The sequence below is a fragment of the Nomascus leucogenys genome, chromosome 4, assembly GCF_006542625.1.
Source record: "Nomascus leucogenys isolate Asia chromosome 4, Asia_NLE_v1, whole genome shotgun sequence".
Lineage (NCBI taxonomy): Eukaryota > Metazoa > Chordata > Mammalia > Primates > Hylobatidae > Nomascus > Nomascus leucogenys.
Genome location: NC_044384.1, coordinates 68,578,702 through 68,594,822, shown reverse-complemented (window position 1 = coordinate 68,594,822; position 16,121 = coordinate 68,578,702). Strand labels below are relative to the sequence as shown.

The following is a 16,121-nucleotide window of genomic DNA, read 5'->3' as shown; positions in this document are numbered from 1 at the left end:
ACATGACATTTAAAAGATTGTCTTAGAAGAACCTTATGTGTAATATTTTGAAATGTCAATGGTGCTTTTGTTGTCAGGTCTGTGCCGCCAATTTTGGAGATATTTGCAGTGTAGTTGGCCAGCAAGCTACTGAAGAAATGTTGGTAAGTATTGCAGATATAAAGGAGTAAACAGTATGTGTTACAAAGTAGTACATAAAGTTTGAAATGCACACATTTACTCCAAAGTTTTATTAACACAATTCCATGAATTTAAACCAGAAAGATAATAATTTTGAATTTAGCAGTTTAAATATCTGTAATCTGGGCATTTGGATTATATTTTTGATATTTATTAAAAATATAGATATGTTTCAGAACCATTGATCTGTTTTTACCTCTTCCATTTCTGTTAAGCAAATCAATTCTTACTTATTCAATTGAATCTTTAATTTTATTGCAACCCTCAAGAATGTTGATGGCATATTAAATCTATAGCAAGTTAGTTTTAAATAGTACACAAGATGCATATACTTGATGTATAAGTCACCATACCTAAAGAGTTTCTGAAGCCATCTCTTATGCAAAATAATTAAGTTCAGGGGCAAGCTCTTATATAACATTTAAGCTATGATTGTTGGGAGTGCTTTTGCATAGCCAGAAATATTGCATAAGACAATCCAATATGCTTTTGCATAGCCAGAAATCCGATGGACCAAATTATCAGCACTTTTTATTAATTTGATCAGTGATCTTTCATGTTGGGTAGGGTTTTGATTATCACTTTTGTAAAATAATACATTTGTGTCCGTTTTAAAGCAAGCATAATTTTGACCTCATAAGAAATAACTTAAAATTTAAGGTATATTATTATATGTTATATATTTATAATTTAAGATATATTATTTTTTATACTTTTAGGAATAGACAGTAAATTAGATGTGATTTATTGAAAATTGTTGAGTATAAATACTAATAGATCCTACTTTTTAAGACAATCCAATATTTAAAACACTGAGGCTGGGCGTGGTGGCTCACACCTGTAATCCTAGCACTTTGGGAGGCCAAGGCAGGTGGATCACCTGAGGTCAGGAGTTTGAGACCAGCCTGGCCAACATGGTGAACCCTCATTTCTACTAAAAATACAAAAATTAGCTGGGCGTGGTGGCACACGTCTGTAATCCCAGCTACTCGGGAGGCTGAGGCAGGTGAATTGCTTGAACCCGGGAGGCGGAGTTTGCAGTGAGCCAAGATCGCACCACTTCACTCCAGCCTGGGCAAAAGAGTGAGACTCTGTCTCAAAACAAACAAACAAAAAAAGCATGAAAGCAGAAAATGAAAGTGAAATAACTAATGAAATCTGCTATCTTTATCCAACTAACAAGACTCTTTCCTTTTCACATAGCTGCCCAGATTTTTCCAGCTTTGTTCTGATAATGTATGGGGAGTCCGAAAGGCTTGTGCTGAATGCTTCATGGCAGTTTCATGTGCAACATGTCAAGAAATCCGACGGACCAAATTATCAGCACTTTTTATTAATTTGATCAGTGATCCTTCACGTTGGGTAGGGTTTTGATTATCACTTTTGTAAAATAATACATTTGTGTCCGTTTTAAAGCAAACATAATTTTGACCTCATAAGAAATAACTTATAATTTAAGATATATTATTTTTTATACTTTTAGGAATAGACAGTAGAAAGACTACTATATTAACAGTTTGTGTGTTTTTTTGTAACAGGACAAAAATTTCTTTACACATTTAAGTCCTGTTGATTTTTATTTAATTGGCATGATGTATTATATTAATTTTTAAATGTTAAACCACTTGCATCTTTGGAATAAGTCCTACTTGGTCATAGTTGTATAATTCTTTTTATATGTCACTGGATTCAGTTTGTCAGTATTTTGTTGAGGGTTTTTGTGTCCATATCATGAGAGATAATAGTCTATAGTTTTCTTATGGTGCCTTTGTCTGGTTTGTTGTCAGAGTAATAATGGTCTCATAAAATGAGTTAGGAAATGTTCCCTCCTCTACTATTTTTGGGGAGAGTTTTTGAAGAATTGGTATTGATTATCCCTTAAATGTTTGGTTGAGTTCAATGGTGAAGCCGTCTGGGCCTGGGTTTTTCTTTGTAGATAGTTTTAAAATTCCTAATTCAATCTCTTCACTAGTTATAGGTCTGTTGTGTGTTTTTTTCTTGAGTCAGTTTTCATAGTTTGTATCTTTCTAGGAATTTGTACATTTCATCTAAGTTACTTAATTTGTTGGTATATGATTATACATAGGATTCCTTTATAATCTTTTAATTTCTTTAATGGCAGTAGTAATCCCTCTTGTTTCATTTCCTATTTGAGTAATTTGAGTCTTATCTCTGTTTCTTGGCCAGTCTGCTAACGGTTTGTCAGCTTCGTTGATCTTTTTAAAGAACCAACTTTTGGTTTCATTGGTTTTCTCTATTTTTCTATTATTCTTTAATTTCCATTTTAATTTTTATTCTTCCTTCTGCTTGCTTTTAGTTTATTTTGCTTCTTTTTCCATGTCTTTAGGCAGAAGGTTAGGTTATGGATTAGAGGTCTTCCTTCCTTCTTTGAATTATCATCTGGGGTAAATGGCTTTCAACCCGAAAAACTTAATTTAGTATTTCTTGTTAATGTGGTTCTGCGAACAACAAATTCTGTTTTCATTTATCTGTGAATGTCTTTATTTCACCTTCAGTTTTGAAAGACAGCTTTACTTTATGTGAGGCTGAGTGTTATGCCACTGCCTCTGACCTCTTGTTTCTGCTGCGAAGTCAGCTGTTAATCATATTGGGGTTCCCTTGTAAGTGATGTGTCATTTTTCTCTTGTTGCTTTCTAGATTTTTCTCCTTGTGTTTGACTTTCAGAATTTTTACTGTGATGTATCCATATGTGCACCTCTTTTAGTTTATACTACTTGGAGTTGAGTTGATTGAACTTCCTAGTTATGTAAGTTACATTTTTCAATATGTTTGAAAAGTTTTGAGCCAAGATTTCTTCAAATATTTTTCATTCTCTTCTCTCTTCTCTCCCTCTAATATTCCCATTATGTGTATGTTAATGTGCTTAATGATGGCCCACATTTCTTTGAGGCCCTTTTCATTTTTCCTCATTTTTCCCCCTCTCTATTCTTTGGCTTGCATAATCTCTATTGATCTGTCTTGAATAGATCAATTATTTATTCTGCCAGTTCAGATCTACTGTTGAGCTCATGTACTGACTTTATTTTAGTCATTGCACTTTTCAGCTGTAGAATTTCCATCTGGTTCTTTTTTATAATTTCTCTTTATTGATGTTATACTCTAGTTGATGCAGCACTGTCCCATAACTCCCATTACTTCTGTAATCATCATTTCCTTTGGTTCTGTGAACATGTTTATAATAGCTACTTTGAAGTCTTTTTTTAAGTCTAAAATCTGATTGCTCTCACAATTAGTTTCTGTTGCCTCTTTTATCCCCCTAATGTATGGATTTTTTTTTTTCCTGCCTTGTAATGTTTTGTTGAGAGTTGAACATTTTAGATAATATATGTAGTAACTTTGATACTGGTTGTCCTCGCTCCCCCATGGGGGCTTGTTACTGTTATTTGCTTGTTTAGTGACTGGCTGGAATGCTTGAGTGAAGACTCTTTCCCCACTCCAGGAGGTACAGCTTTGGGTCTGCCCACAGCCACCCTGGTATGACAGGGGCTTGGTGGGTATGGAAGGTCAGCAGCCTGAGGTTCCCTTGGCTTCTTTCTCCTGGTGAGGAATCACCACCCTGTGAGCTAGACCAGTGGCTTTTGGGGCCCCAGCCTTTTCAGTGTGCCACACCCAAAGGAGGGTGGAAGAAAGGAGCCTCACCCCTCAGCTGCTCTCACTCAGGACTGGGCCCCAGTATCAGGTAGCTGGAGCAATGCAGTCTGTGCCAGGGAGCTGCGGGAGAGCAGACCCCAGTGTGCTTGGCTACAGCACATTGCTGTCTCCACCTCACCTCACTGGAGGCGGTATAAGGAGGAAATGGTTGGCCGGGCGCGGTGGCTCGCGCCTGTAATCCCAGCACTTCGGGAGGCCGAGACAGGCGGATCACGAGGTCAGGAGATCAAGACCATCCTGGGTAACACGGTGAAACCCCGTCTCTACTAAAAAATAAAAAAATTAGCTGGGTGTGGTGGTGGGCGCCTGTAGTCCCAGCTACTCGGGAGGCTGAGGCAGGAGAATGGCGTGAATCTGGGAGGCGGAGCTTGCAGTGAGCTGAGATCGCGCCACTGCACTTCAGCCTGGGCAACAGAGTGAGACTCTGTCTCAAAAAAAAAAAAAAAAAAAATTAGACTCTCAGCTTTTTTATGATGTATACTACATTTTGTCAGTTTTCTTGAATTGTTATCCCTTCAATTGCTGCTTGCTCCTAGGGCCATTTCCAGGGGCTTTGAATTATTGTTTTATAATTTTTACTTACTTCACCGGGAAGCGGGTCAGCTGAGCTCCTCACACCGTCATGGCAGAGATCAGTCTCAGGACCTTTGCATATTCATTCCCAAAACAAAATTGACGTAGAGGACAAGACTCTTAAGCCTTGATATTATATTAATGTTTTTATTATATCCTGTATCGGCTTGTTAGAAAAGATTAACATAGCTTACTCAATTTTCTTTGTGAAGCTATGTATTTGGTCGTTGTTTTAGATTAGTAACATGAATTAGTTCCTGTTAATTTGAGAATATGGATATGTCAGTCATTTTAGAGATATACAGTTGTTCCTTGGTATCCATGGAGGATTGGTTCCAGGACCTCTTGTGGATACCAAAATCTGAGGATACTCAAAAGTCTCTGATACAAAATGGCATAGTATTTGCATATAACTTATGCACATCCTCCTGTACACTGTAAATCGTCTCTAGATTACTTATATCTAATACAGCATAAATGCTATGTAAGTAATTGTTACTCTGTATTATTTAGGGAATAATGACAAGGAAAAAAGTCTGTACTTGTTCAACACAGACAAAACCATCGTGGGTCTAACAATGTTTTCAATGTGCAGTTGGTTGAATCCACAGAACCTGTGGATACAGAGGGCGGACTATATATGCTGCACCTTTCTGAGAAAAATATATCTCTTATGCCTATTTTACACACACACACACACACACACGTAAATCCTATGCCTATTTAGGTACAAAAAAAAGACAAGGTAGTCTTTTGTCCGAACAATGTTAAGCCATTTGGGGAAGGTTATAATCTACTGTATTGTCCCTTCTCAAAAGTTAAAATTGAATTAAAAGTTAATTTTATTTCTGAAGTTCTTTAATATTTATTCTTTGAGTGACTTGTGGGTTTTTTAGTGGTTTCCAGAACCTTTGTTTAAAATCATTAGTTTATTTCTTAAAGTCATTGAAACTAGTAAAAATAATAGCTTAAAATCACTTTATTTTGAGGAATAGCTCAAAGTAGAAATATTTTTATAGTGTTGGAAAATTACTCAATTACAGGCAGTGGGGTGTGTTGGAGAGTTAAAATTGGACTTTAGTCCTGATTTCATTGTAACTATAGGGTAACACTGAAGAAGTCATTTTATTTGGATTTCAGTTTCTGTTTTTGTGAAATCAAGGAGGTAGATTTAATTAACTTATTAGACACTCTAAGGTGATGTCTCTCCTCATTAAACTTTTTTCATTCTAATCTAACAACAAGCTAAACTAATGATTTAGATAAATTAAGTTTTCTATGTCCTTTACTGGGAACAAGCTCAGAGATTTAACAGTATTCAGAGAAGATTAAATTCATGCATACAACGTTAAAAGTGACCTTTTATCCTTTTATGGAAGTAATGTTTGGTGACTTACGAAGGGGAGAAAAATCCTTAGTTTACACACATACAAGCTATTCTTTTCCCTCTCATGCATATAATTCTGGTCTTTTTAAAAAACCAATTGAGTCATTTTTTATATATGCTTCTCTAAGAGTAGGTAAATACTAATAATAGATATGCTCTATATTTATTTGCTTTTGTAAAAATCATGCTTACTATATAATTATTATCTTAAACTTGAAAAAGATATTATTATGCCTTTTTTTTTTTTTTTTTTAAAGAAATGCTAGCCAGGAGCAGTGACTCACACCTATAATCCTAACACTTTGGGAGGCAGAGGTGGGAGGATTGCTTGAGGCTAGGAGTTCAAGACCAGTCTGGGCAAGGACTTGTCTCTTGTCTTGGCAAAAAAAAAAATAGAAAAATTAACTGGATGTGGTGGCACATGCCTATAGTCCCCAATTATTCATGAGGCTGAGGATGGAGGATCACTTAAGCCAAGGATTTTGAGGCTGCAGTGAGCCATGGTAGCACCACTGTTTTCCGGCCTCCACAACAGAGCAAGACCTGTCTCAAAAGGAAAAGGAATGCTAAACTTCAGGGAAATTGGTGTGTGGCAAAGTCAAGGTTTTAGTAACATACCAGTTTTCCTATTGTTGTTGCCTTTGTCCGATTGTGTCCATCCATCCTTCCATAAAACCTCTCATTTTCAAATGTTTTAAAAATTCCTGATTTTAAAAATAATACAGAAATATGACATGAAGTGGAATTCTATAACTTCTTTTATCACCCCTCCTACATGAGACAGTCATCGAGAACAATAGTATACGCTTCAAGATATTTGTGACATATATTTTAAGTTAACATTATATTTCTGGTACATCTGTCTTGCTTCCTTGTAGTGAACAAATCAAAGTCTTTCCTACCTGAAAACATTAGATGTATTTATCACATTTTGTTGGCTTTATTGACTTTTATGTTCTTTGTGGCACTTTTGGTTTTCCTTATTCTTCTTGTTCTTGAGAACACAGCAGGACTTTCCTTAGTTTTGTTCTATGCAAATGTTTCATAGTATCTCATACTTAGATTATCATGGTTCAAACATTCAAGAGAGGATAAAAACAATTGAAAGTAAAAGAGAGCAAATAGGGGTTTGTTTATTTGGTGTGTGTGTTGTTTGGGGTTTTTTTTAGACAGTCTTACTCTGTCACCCAGGCTGGAGTGCAGTGGTGTGATCACGGCTCACTACAGACTTAGCCTCACGGGTTCACGCGCTTCTTCCACCTCAGGCCCTGCCGAGTAGCTGGGACCACAGGCATGCGCCACCATGCCCTGCTAACTTTGGTATTTTTTGTAGAGACTGGATTTCGCCATGTTGCCCAGGCTGGTCTCAAACTGCTGGACTCAAGCGATCTGCCCAGCTTGGCCTCCCAGAGTGCTGGGATTACAGGCATGAGCCACTGCGCCCAGCCAGAAAAAACAGCTTGTAAGAATTTTTCAATCCTAGCTAAAGTTCTGAATCTGGGCTTCCTTTAGAAAAGCTTTATTATTATCCTAAACATACTTTGGTGTTTGAAAGTAGATTATTAAATATATATAATGTGTGCATATGTGTATATAATTCTTTTTAAAAATGATTCCTTTATTATTGTCTTTTTATCTTCCTAGGTTCGCCAAGCAGCTTTTCAGTCTCTGGGACCTTTCATATCTACTTTTGCTAATCCATCTAGCTCAGGCCAGTATTTTAAAGAAGAAAGCAAAAGTTCAGAAGAGACGTCAGTAGAAAACAAAAATAGGTATAATTTTGAAACTATTTTCTAACTTTAAAACCTTGTTTTCTAATTTTACTGCTTTTAAACATTATTTCCACTATTCTGCAACAAATGTTTTTTTTTGATAGTTTGCTGTTTCTCTTGAATATAAAAATTGGTGAATATTTTTATAGAGCTTTACTTTAAGTGCATTTGTTTGTTAAGTATCTCTTTGGTTGGTTACATATTGAATGAGTAGATGCGTGTAACACAATTAGCTAGATGCCTCGCACATAGGAAACTCTAAATGGTAGATTATGACTTAAAAATGTTTATTTAGTACATTATTTATCTAGTCAATCATTCATTGATATCTACAATATACAGGGTAATTGTTATACGCTGTGTAGTATTTGTTTTTGTTTTTTTTTTAATTTGTTTTTAAGGAGTAAAACTTAATTTAGGAATATGTTTTATTGTCCTTTTCTGTCAAATAATTTAGTTGTGCATCTTGGATTCTTTGTCAATGGTTATTGTAATCTGTCAGTTAAAGGAGAAAGCATTGGAATGATTGACACCAATTTAGTATATTTATTAGCCAGTATATCAGTTTTAAGTATATCAGTCTCATAAGGAAACCAAAGTTTTAAATAAAGCTTAAAGAGTCAACTGTGATTTTTATTTTTAAATGTTTTTGCATTGAAAATTTTCTTTTAAATTTAAATTTTTAAAATTTATTATATATTTAGGGGAAAAACTAATTCAAGCCTAACTTACTAGTATGTGGGAAATGTACACAAACTTTTACAGTTATGCACTTGAAGTAATTTTAGTACAAATTTTTGAAACGGTCCCTGCTATAATGCTTGAGTTACCATAGTGTCTTTTCCCTCCCTTGTCATGATGCTAATGGACATTTTCTTCTATAGGTCTTGATACTGTGCTATTTGCTTTCTTGGTGTTTTGATTTGGCAGTTCTTCTTTCTTCTCTGCTGCCTTGTTTTACCTTTTTGCCCGTTCTCCTACTGTCCTGCTGAATAGCCAAACAAACCTGAGGTACTGTTTTTTGTAAAGGAAGAAAATAACTCAAACCTGTCTTCCTAGCAAGCAAAGTCTGTCAGTTTTTTTGAAAACAGGTGCTGCAAGGAGTTTGACAAAAGTGATGATGGTGGGTGGGGAATGTTATCTATTTTTCATTTTTGAAATCAGCATACTTAAAAAATTACCTGTTTATACTGAAGACTGTTTTAAAACTTTTGTTTTAAAATCTGAAACAAACTTTTAAAACTTTTGTTTTAAAATCTGAAATGGGCCTAGTAAGTCAGACTATAAATTTACAGAGAACTATATAGGACGAGCTGGTAAACTTTCTTCTGTTTCACAACTACTGGCTCGGCCTTTGCAGTGTATAAGCAGCCATAGACATTACATAAATGGGCAAGCTTGGCTGTGTTCCAGCAAAACTTCACTGACCTAAACAGTGTGCCTATCAAGGCCATGTTTGCCGCCTACCGGTGTGTAGCATTATTGCAAGAGCTATTTAAAGGTAATTCAATTCCTTGATTCTTCTTCCATTGTAATGAGGTATGTCTTAATGTCCAGGCAATACTACTTGTATTGTTGATCTTCAGTAATATTATTAGAGCTTATTAAATTATGTTAATGATATGGTAGGGGGAAGAGAGCATTCCTGGCTAAGGAAGGAGTTATGTTAAATATTGTAAAAGCTTTTGCACAGTTTGACATCCTGTCTTTATAAAGAAGTAGTCCTATATATTATTAAATCTCAGAACCATTAGTTTGTTTGCCCTCCCTTAAATAGCACACTGGCATTTGTTTTAAGCTGTCTTAAACTGTTGTGGTATTGAGATTGATTGATTGATTATGCAAAAGTTAACTGAGCACCTCCTATGAACCAGAAACTGTAAATGGAAAGATAGAACTTAGTTCCTGTTCTCAAAGTTCTCTCAGTTTCTTAATTCAGGTTTTTCAAACAAATGTCTTACAAAGTAAGCAAGTTTTTGGAAACGTATTTCCACCACTGTTTATTGTATAGTGTTTCATCTGACCCTAGAAACATTTACTGTCACTTTATTACTCTTTGAAGCATTTATTGATTCAAAACATCTGACTTACACATCAGATCTTTCACTCACCCTGGATCAGGCTATTAATGCTTCTTTGAAAGTGCTGATAAAGCCTACTTCTCAGAAGCAGAGTTGAAATACTCAAATCTGCATTTTAAAAGTATGTAAAATAAGCATTCGTTATCACATTGTTCTCTGAATGCACCATGTTCTCTTAATTCTCCCTGTTTTTGTACTTACTGCTCTCTGGGAAGCTTCTTGTTCCATCCATACCCTCGTTTAACAAAGTGCTGTCTTAGATTCACTGAGTTGTCCAGGAAGTACAGAGCTTTTGTCTTCGTCATCAGTAGCGCTGTGATGAGAGCGCTATTTTAATCCTATCCTTTTGGCTACATATTGGCATCTATCATCCAGTAGCCTCCTGGCCATGCAGTGTGGCGTCCAGCTCCTCCCTTTGTCTCTGCTGGGCCTGGCCTGTTGGTGCACATATTAATCCTGAATGAATTATTCTGGGGAAATATGGATTTGACCTCAAAAATCTGAAGTAACTAAACCACTTTTGCTGGTTTTTTCCAGTTTAGCTTAATGCTAACTATATGAAAAAAATTATTAGCACAAATTGGGAAATAGTTCATGAATGCAAAAACTTCATTGAATTAATTCACAGTACTTGGAAGGTATCCTGGAGCGTGTTTGCTTTTATCTCAGGATACAATGCCTCTTTAGCCAGATGTTCTACAAGTCATTTTCTCCTTGAAATACCTGTAATTAATTTTCTAGGCCCATAGTCTCTAGTAAGGAACTCTGAAGATATTAATTGTAAACTTACGTAGGCACAAAAAGACACTTAAGATTCCTCCTTAAGTAGGTAGTTTCTGGACTGTCCTCTGGTGCTCTTGATACCTACGTCTCTTAGGAGACAGGATAATTCTCATTATACAGAGTCACAAAGGGCCTCAATTTTCAAAAAAATATTTGTCTTGTACAATAGCATTTCAAAGTCTGACAATTAGGAATATCAGAATTTTAGCATTGAACAGCTTGATTTTGCATTGACTATTATACTTTACCAGGAAAAATTAGAATTTAGAGAATTTATACTTTTGACATTTTTAAAGCCATGCGTGCTGTAGTTCTATCCAGAATTTAATACTGTACTAGGGAAAACTTTGTCTTCTAGTTTTCTTTTAAAAAAATCATTCTAAGAGTTTTAAGTTTGGACAAACTAACAAGTTTACATTTATCAGACAAACAGTTATTTGACCAGTCATTCTCCTTTCATTTTTGCAGTTGAGAATATTAAAATTTAATTTTAACACCAAGGTGAGATAGTGATCAAGGAACTTCAAGGCCCTGTAATTCCATCACTTTGGGAGGCTGAGGCAGGAGGATCGCTTTAGCCCAGGAGTTTCAGGCTGCAGTGAGCTATGATCATACCACTTTACACCAGTCTGGGCTACAGAGTGAGACCCTGTCTCTTAAAAAAACAATAAACAAAAACAGAAGTTCATTATATTTATTAGATAGTACATACGAGGTCTTACAAGTTTTACCCATTTGCTCTTCTCTTCTCCCTTTCTGAACAATATCTTATTATAATTTTAAAATTTTAGTTTGAATGATTTCAGAAATTTTGCAAGAATATCACAAAGAATTTCATACATCCATCTAGATTTTCCAAATACTGTTTTACCATATTTGCTTTATTCTTTTTTTCTGAACTCTTTGAGAATAAGTTTTAGACATGATATTCTTTTTACCTTTTTAAAATACTATGTATTTCTTTAAAACACAGATGTTAATATATAACTGTAGGCCAGTTACCAAAATTAGGAAATTAACATTGATACAATACTGTTAGCTAATCTGTAGCCTTTATTGAATTTTACCAGTTGGCCCACTAATGTTCTTTATAACAAAAGGGAAAATTATCTATTTTTTTAATATGGACAAAATGGGAAATACATAATTCATAAACATATAGAAGACACATTTATTTTGCATAACAGCACTAGCTTCAGGAGCTCCTTTGGAGTGGGAAAACATCTTACAGGTTATCTAGGTCAGCTCCTCATTTTTATGAATAAGGAATAAGTGAGAAATCCTAGAAGTCCTTAAAAGGCTCAGAATTTTTAGTGCCAGTGCGAGAGTAAGAACGTTAAAGTCTGGTTTCTTCACACTTGTAAACAACTGTATTATATATGCATACTATATATTTTGTAGTTATAAGAATAGAAGAAAAATACCAGAATTTAAAATGCAGTCACAATGTGTTATGTTTTCAGATGACTTAAATATGTTTTTGTTCATCAGTATTTTAAAAAATAATCACCTGTTTGTGAAAATAATGGTTTTGAAAACAGCATTATGATGAGAGGGAACTTCATAATTTCATGAGAATGTAGATGGTAACTGTTCAACTGGGAGCTCACATAGGTATTAACATCACCCTCCTTTTGCACAGTCCTTTTAAGTCTCCTGTTAAACATCTTTTATCGTGTGTATTTAAAGGCACACAGATGCTTTTTCCTGTATTCATCTTACAAATTTACCTACATATTCAGCCATCCTTATTTCTCTTTCATGTTTCTTGGGAAGCAAGTCTTCACCTGTTTAATCTGTTCCACTGTGTTTTTGAGGCCCATATTCTTTCCTCTTCTCAGAAGGACGTTGCTTTATCAGTTATTCCATCAATCTCTGTGTCTCCAGTTCCTTCATCTCTTCTAACCTATTTTCCTCAGCCTAAACATATGCTCATTATTCTTTTATACAGGAAAAATGCCTTCACATTTTGTTATTTTATGCAATTGTTGTGTTATTCTTTATTAATATTTGTTGCCTCCGCATATGTCAGCCCCACACATCTTTCTGAGTTGATGACCTCTACCTCTGTCTCAGTCTTTACCTCTTTCTCATAGATAATCAACACCTAGAACCCAACATGGATAGCTAACTCAACCTCTCTCAACCTGAACCTGTTAGCTTTCTTGTGAAACTGTTTTTGTTACCTGCAGCATGCAATAAGTGGAAAAGTCCTGTTGACTTTTGCTGCTGTTTGAATGTGTTTTTCTGTAGTCCTGGAGACACTACCTCCATCAGAACATCATCACTTCTCACCTGCATGTCTATAATTCCTGCCTCCTATCTTACCTCTCAGCTCATTTTCTACACTTCCTCCAGAATGGTCTTTCTAAAACAACAGATCTATTAACAGTTTCCTTACTACATGATTTCCTGTAGTCCAGGATGAACTCAGGAGGTCTGCTGGTCTGGAATACAGTGGTTCCTGTGATATCTTGCATCCTTGTCATCCATCATTTCCTCATTGCTGATTCCTGAATGTGTCACACCTTGTCTGCCACTCCGGCCTTTGCATGTGCTGTTTCTCCTTTGGATGCTTTTTTCTTCCCCTTAGCCCCATAAACATGTATTGGTTCTTCTGAGCACAACTCATGTCATTTCCTTGAAGGCCTTTTAATCTTCACTCCCATCTCCTCCTGTGTTCAGTGTGCGTGCGTCTGTGCTTACCACCCTGTCTAGCAGCAATTTGCTGATATATGTTCACTTTTTCTGTTTGCCTCTAATTGTAATCTCAAGATCAAGAGCTGCATCCTCAATACTGATTTCATTTCCTGGCTCTTAGTAGGTGCTCAATAAATTCCTGTTAAATTTAATTGAATCAAATAATAACACTTACAGTCGTACTTTAGATAATAGATGGCAGTAATCAGTGGACTTTAATGAATTTGTACCATCTGTCCTTATCAATTAAATTATGACCTCATTTTAGGAAAACCTTGGGGAGTACAGATGAATATTTTAGAAGAAACAGAAGTAATATTTATACTCAAGCAGATTTTAATATATTTTGTGAGATAGCAAATAAGTATCTTTCCTACTACTATCTTAAAATTTATTTTATTTTCCTTGTGTAATGTAAGCAAATAGGCTTTAGGTCTCAGCTTTGCAATATGTCATTGGAGTAGAGAGGCAATACAAATAATCCTAAAAATAAAATAATTTAAATGTTGTTATGTATCTTAAAATGATTGTAGGAATTTCTGTTTTCATTAATTTAGTTATTTATTATTGAAATTAGCATGGTATTATAGAATCCCAGGATTCTTAAATGTTACCTTCTCTAACTAATATATATTGCTTGACTATCTAGACTTATACTTAACAGGTATTTACATCTTTGAACACAGAACAGCTGATGGAGAAAGAAGCATTATAAATAATATACATAAACTCAGTTTGTACAGATAATCCCTAATTTTTAATGTTTAACTTGTCTAAATGCTATATATAATATCTTTCATCAGTTTTTTTAAAGTAATTATCCTTTCATATTGTTTTTTTCCCACCAAATAAAACAATAAAAGGACCAGAGATCAAGAAGCCCCAGAGGATGTACAAGTCAGGCCAGAGGATCCTCCTTCAGATCTCAGTGTTAGTAATTCCAGTGTCATACTGGAAAACACAATGGAAGACCATGCTGCTGAGGCATCCGGGAAGCCTCTAGGTGAAATTAGTGTTCCACTGGACAGCTCCTTACTTTGTACTTTGTCCTCAGAATCTCACCAGGAAGCAGCTAGTAATGAGAATGATAAAAAATCTGGTAACTACAAATTTGTGTTACGACCAGAGGTTGGCACCACTTCACAAGATTCAGCTCTCTTAGATCAGGAATTGTATAACTCCTTCCATTTCTGGAGGACTCCTCTTCCTGAAATAGATCTAGACATAGAGCTTGAACAGAACTCTGGGGGAAAACCCAGCCCAGAGGGACCAGAGGAAGCATCTGAAGGCCCTGTGCCCAGTTCTCCAAACATCACCATGGCCACCAGAAAGGAACTGGAAGAAATGATAGAAAATCTAGAGCCCCACATTGATGATCCAGATGTTAAAGGTATGGAAGTCAGTCAAGTTATTTATTCTGAAATTGATTAAAAATATTAGTGTCTATCTTAAAAATTTCATTTCAGAAAAAATTGTCATTTAATAATGTATTATGGACTGGGCACAGTGACTCATACCTATAATACCAGCACTTTGAGAGGTTGAGGCAGGAGGATCACTTGACACCAGGAGGTCGAGACCAGACTGGGCAACATAGTAAGACCCCATCTCTACAAAAAATAAAAAATTAGCCAGGCATGGTGGCACATGCCTGTGGTCCTAGCAACCTGGGAAACTGAGGTGGGAGATCATTTGAGCTTAGGAGGTTGAGGCTGCACTGAGCTGTAATTGTGCAGCCTCGACCTCCTAAGTTCAAATGGTGTCAAAGGATCATGCAGCAGCTTGTTGTGATAGTTCTCCAGCCTGGGCAACAGAGTAAGACCCTGTCTATTAAAAAAAGAAAAAGGTAGTATGACCATCATTATCATGTATTTCTAAATTCTCTTGATAAATACAATTAATCTGATTTTCAGGAAATTTTTTATTTAAAATAGGCTCATCATTGCATTCCTTACTGTAACTTATACAGATTTGTTGATTGACAAATCACTCTCTTTGAAATTTTCAGTCACTCAAACAAAGCTTTACAGTTTTAAAGTTTGGGCTCTGCCTTAACTATTTTGCACAGAGACTCATTACCTTTTTATAAGATAGCAGTACACGCAGTCATTCTTTTATGGAAAGACTATAAATGTTTATTGCTCCACTGCATTGCAGCCTGGGCTATAGCAAGACTCCTCTCGGGGGTGGGGGAGGAAAGGACTATAGAATGTTCACAGCAAGCATAGTCAACTGTTGATAAATGTTTAATGTCTTTACAGCTTCCAGCTTTCTGTTTAACTTTTATTATTTACCAACTTAAGTTTATTAAGTTTATCCAACTTCAATGACTCCGATTTTTTTTTTTTTTTTTTTTTTTTTTTTTTTTGAGACAGAGTCTCACTTTGTTGCCCAGGCTGGAGTGCAGTGGCGCTCGATCTTGGCTCACAACAACCTCTGGTTCAAGCAGTTCTCCTGCCTCAGCTTCCTGAGTAGGTGGGATTACAGGCACGTGCCACTGCAACCAGCTACTTTTTTTTTTTTTTGAGACAGTCTCACTCTGTCACCAGGCTGGAGTGTAGTAGTGCCATCTCGGCTCACTGCAACCACTGCCTCCCGGGTTCAAGCGATTCTTCGGCCTCACCTCTCAAGTAGCTGGGACTACAGGCATGCGCCACCATGCCCAGCTAATTTTTGTATTTTTAGTAGAGACAGGTTTCACCATATTGGCCAGGCTGGTCTTGAACTCCTGACCTCAGGTGATCCGCCTGCCTTGGCCTCCCAACATGCTGGGATTACAGGTGTGAACCACTGCGCTCAGCTCATTTTATTTTTCTTAAACAATATTTTTATGAAAAAAAGATTACCAGTTGCCCTTAAGCCGGTTCTGGGAGCTCTCACTGTATTATAGTACCTGCTAGTTCTCTGACATAGACTAGTCACTTAAATATTAATTGAAATATTGAAAGAACTGCTCTAAATTTTTCTTTCAGC

General features: G+C 36.0%; 1 protein-coding gene across 4 annotated transcripts in view; it reads left to right on the top strand.

Moving 5' to 3' along the window:
* PPP4R1 (protein phosphatase 4 regulatory subunit 1) overlaps positions 1-16,121 on the top strand; it is a 72,241-nt gene that overhangs the window by 34,236 nt on the left and 21,884 nt on the right. For all 4 annotated transcript variants that reach the window (XM_030810761.1, XM_030810763.1, XM_030810762.1 and 1 more), the window contains exons 8-11: positions 78-143; positions 1,384-1,542; positions 7,457-7,584; positions 14,012-14,538. In XM_030810761.1, coding sequence (XP_030666621.1) covers positions 78-143; positions 1,384-1,542; positions 7,457-7,584; positions 14,012-14,538 — 880 coding nt within the window. The remainder of the gene's footprint in view (positions 1-77; positions 144-1,383; positions 1,543-7,456; positions 7,585-14,011; positions 14,539-16,121) is intronic.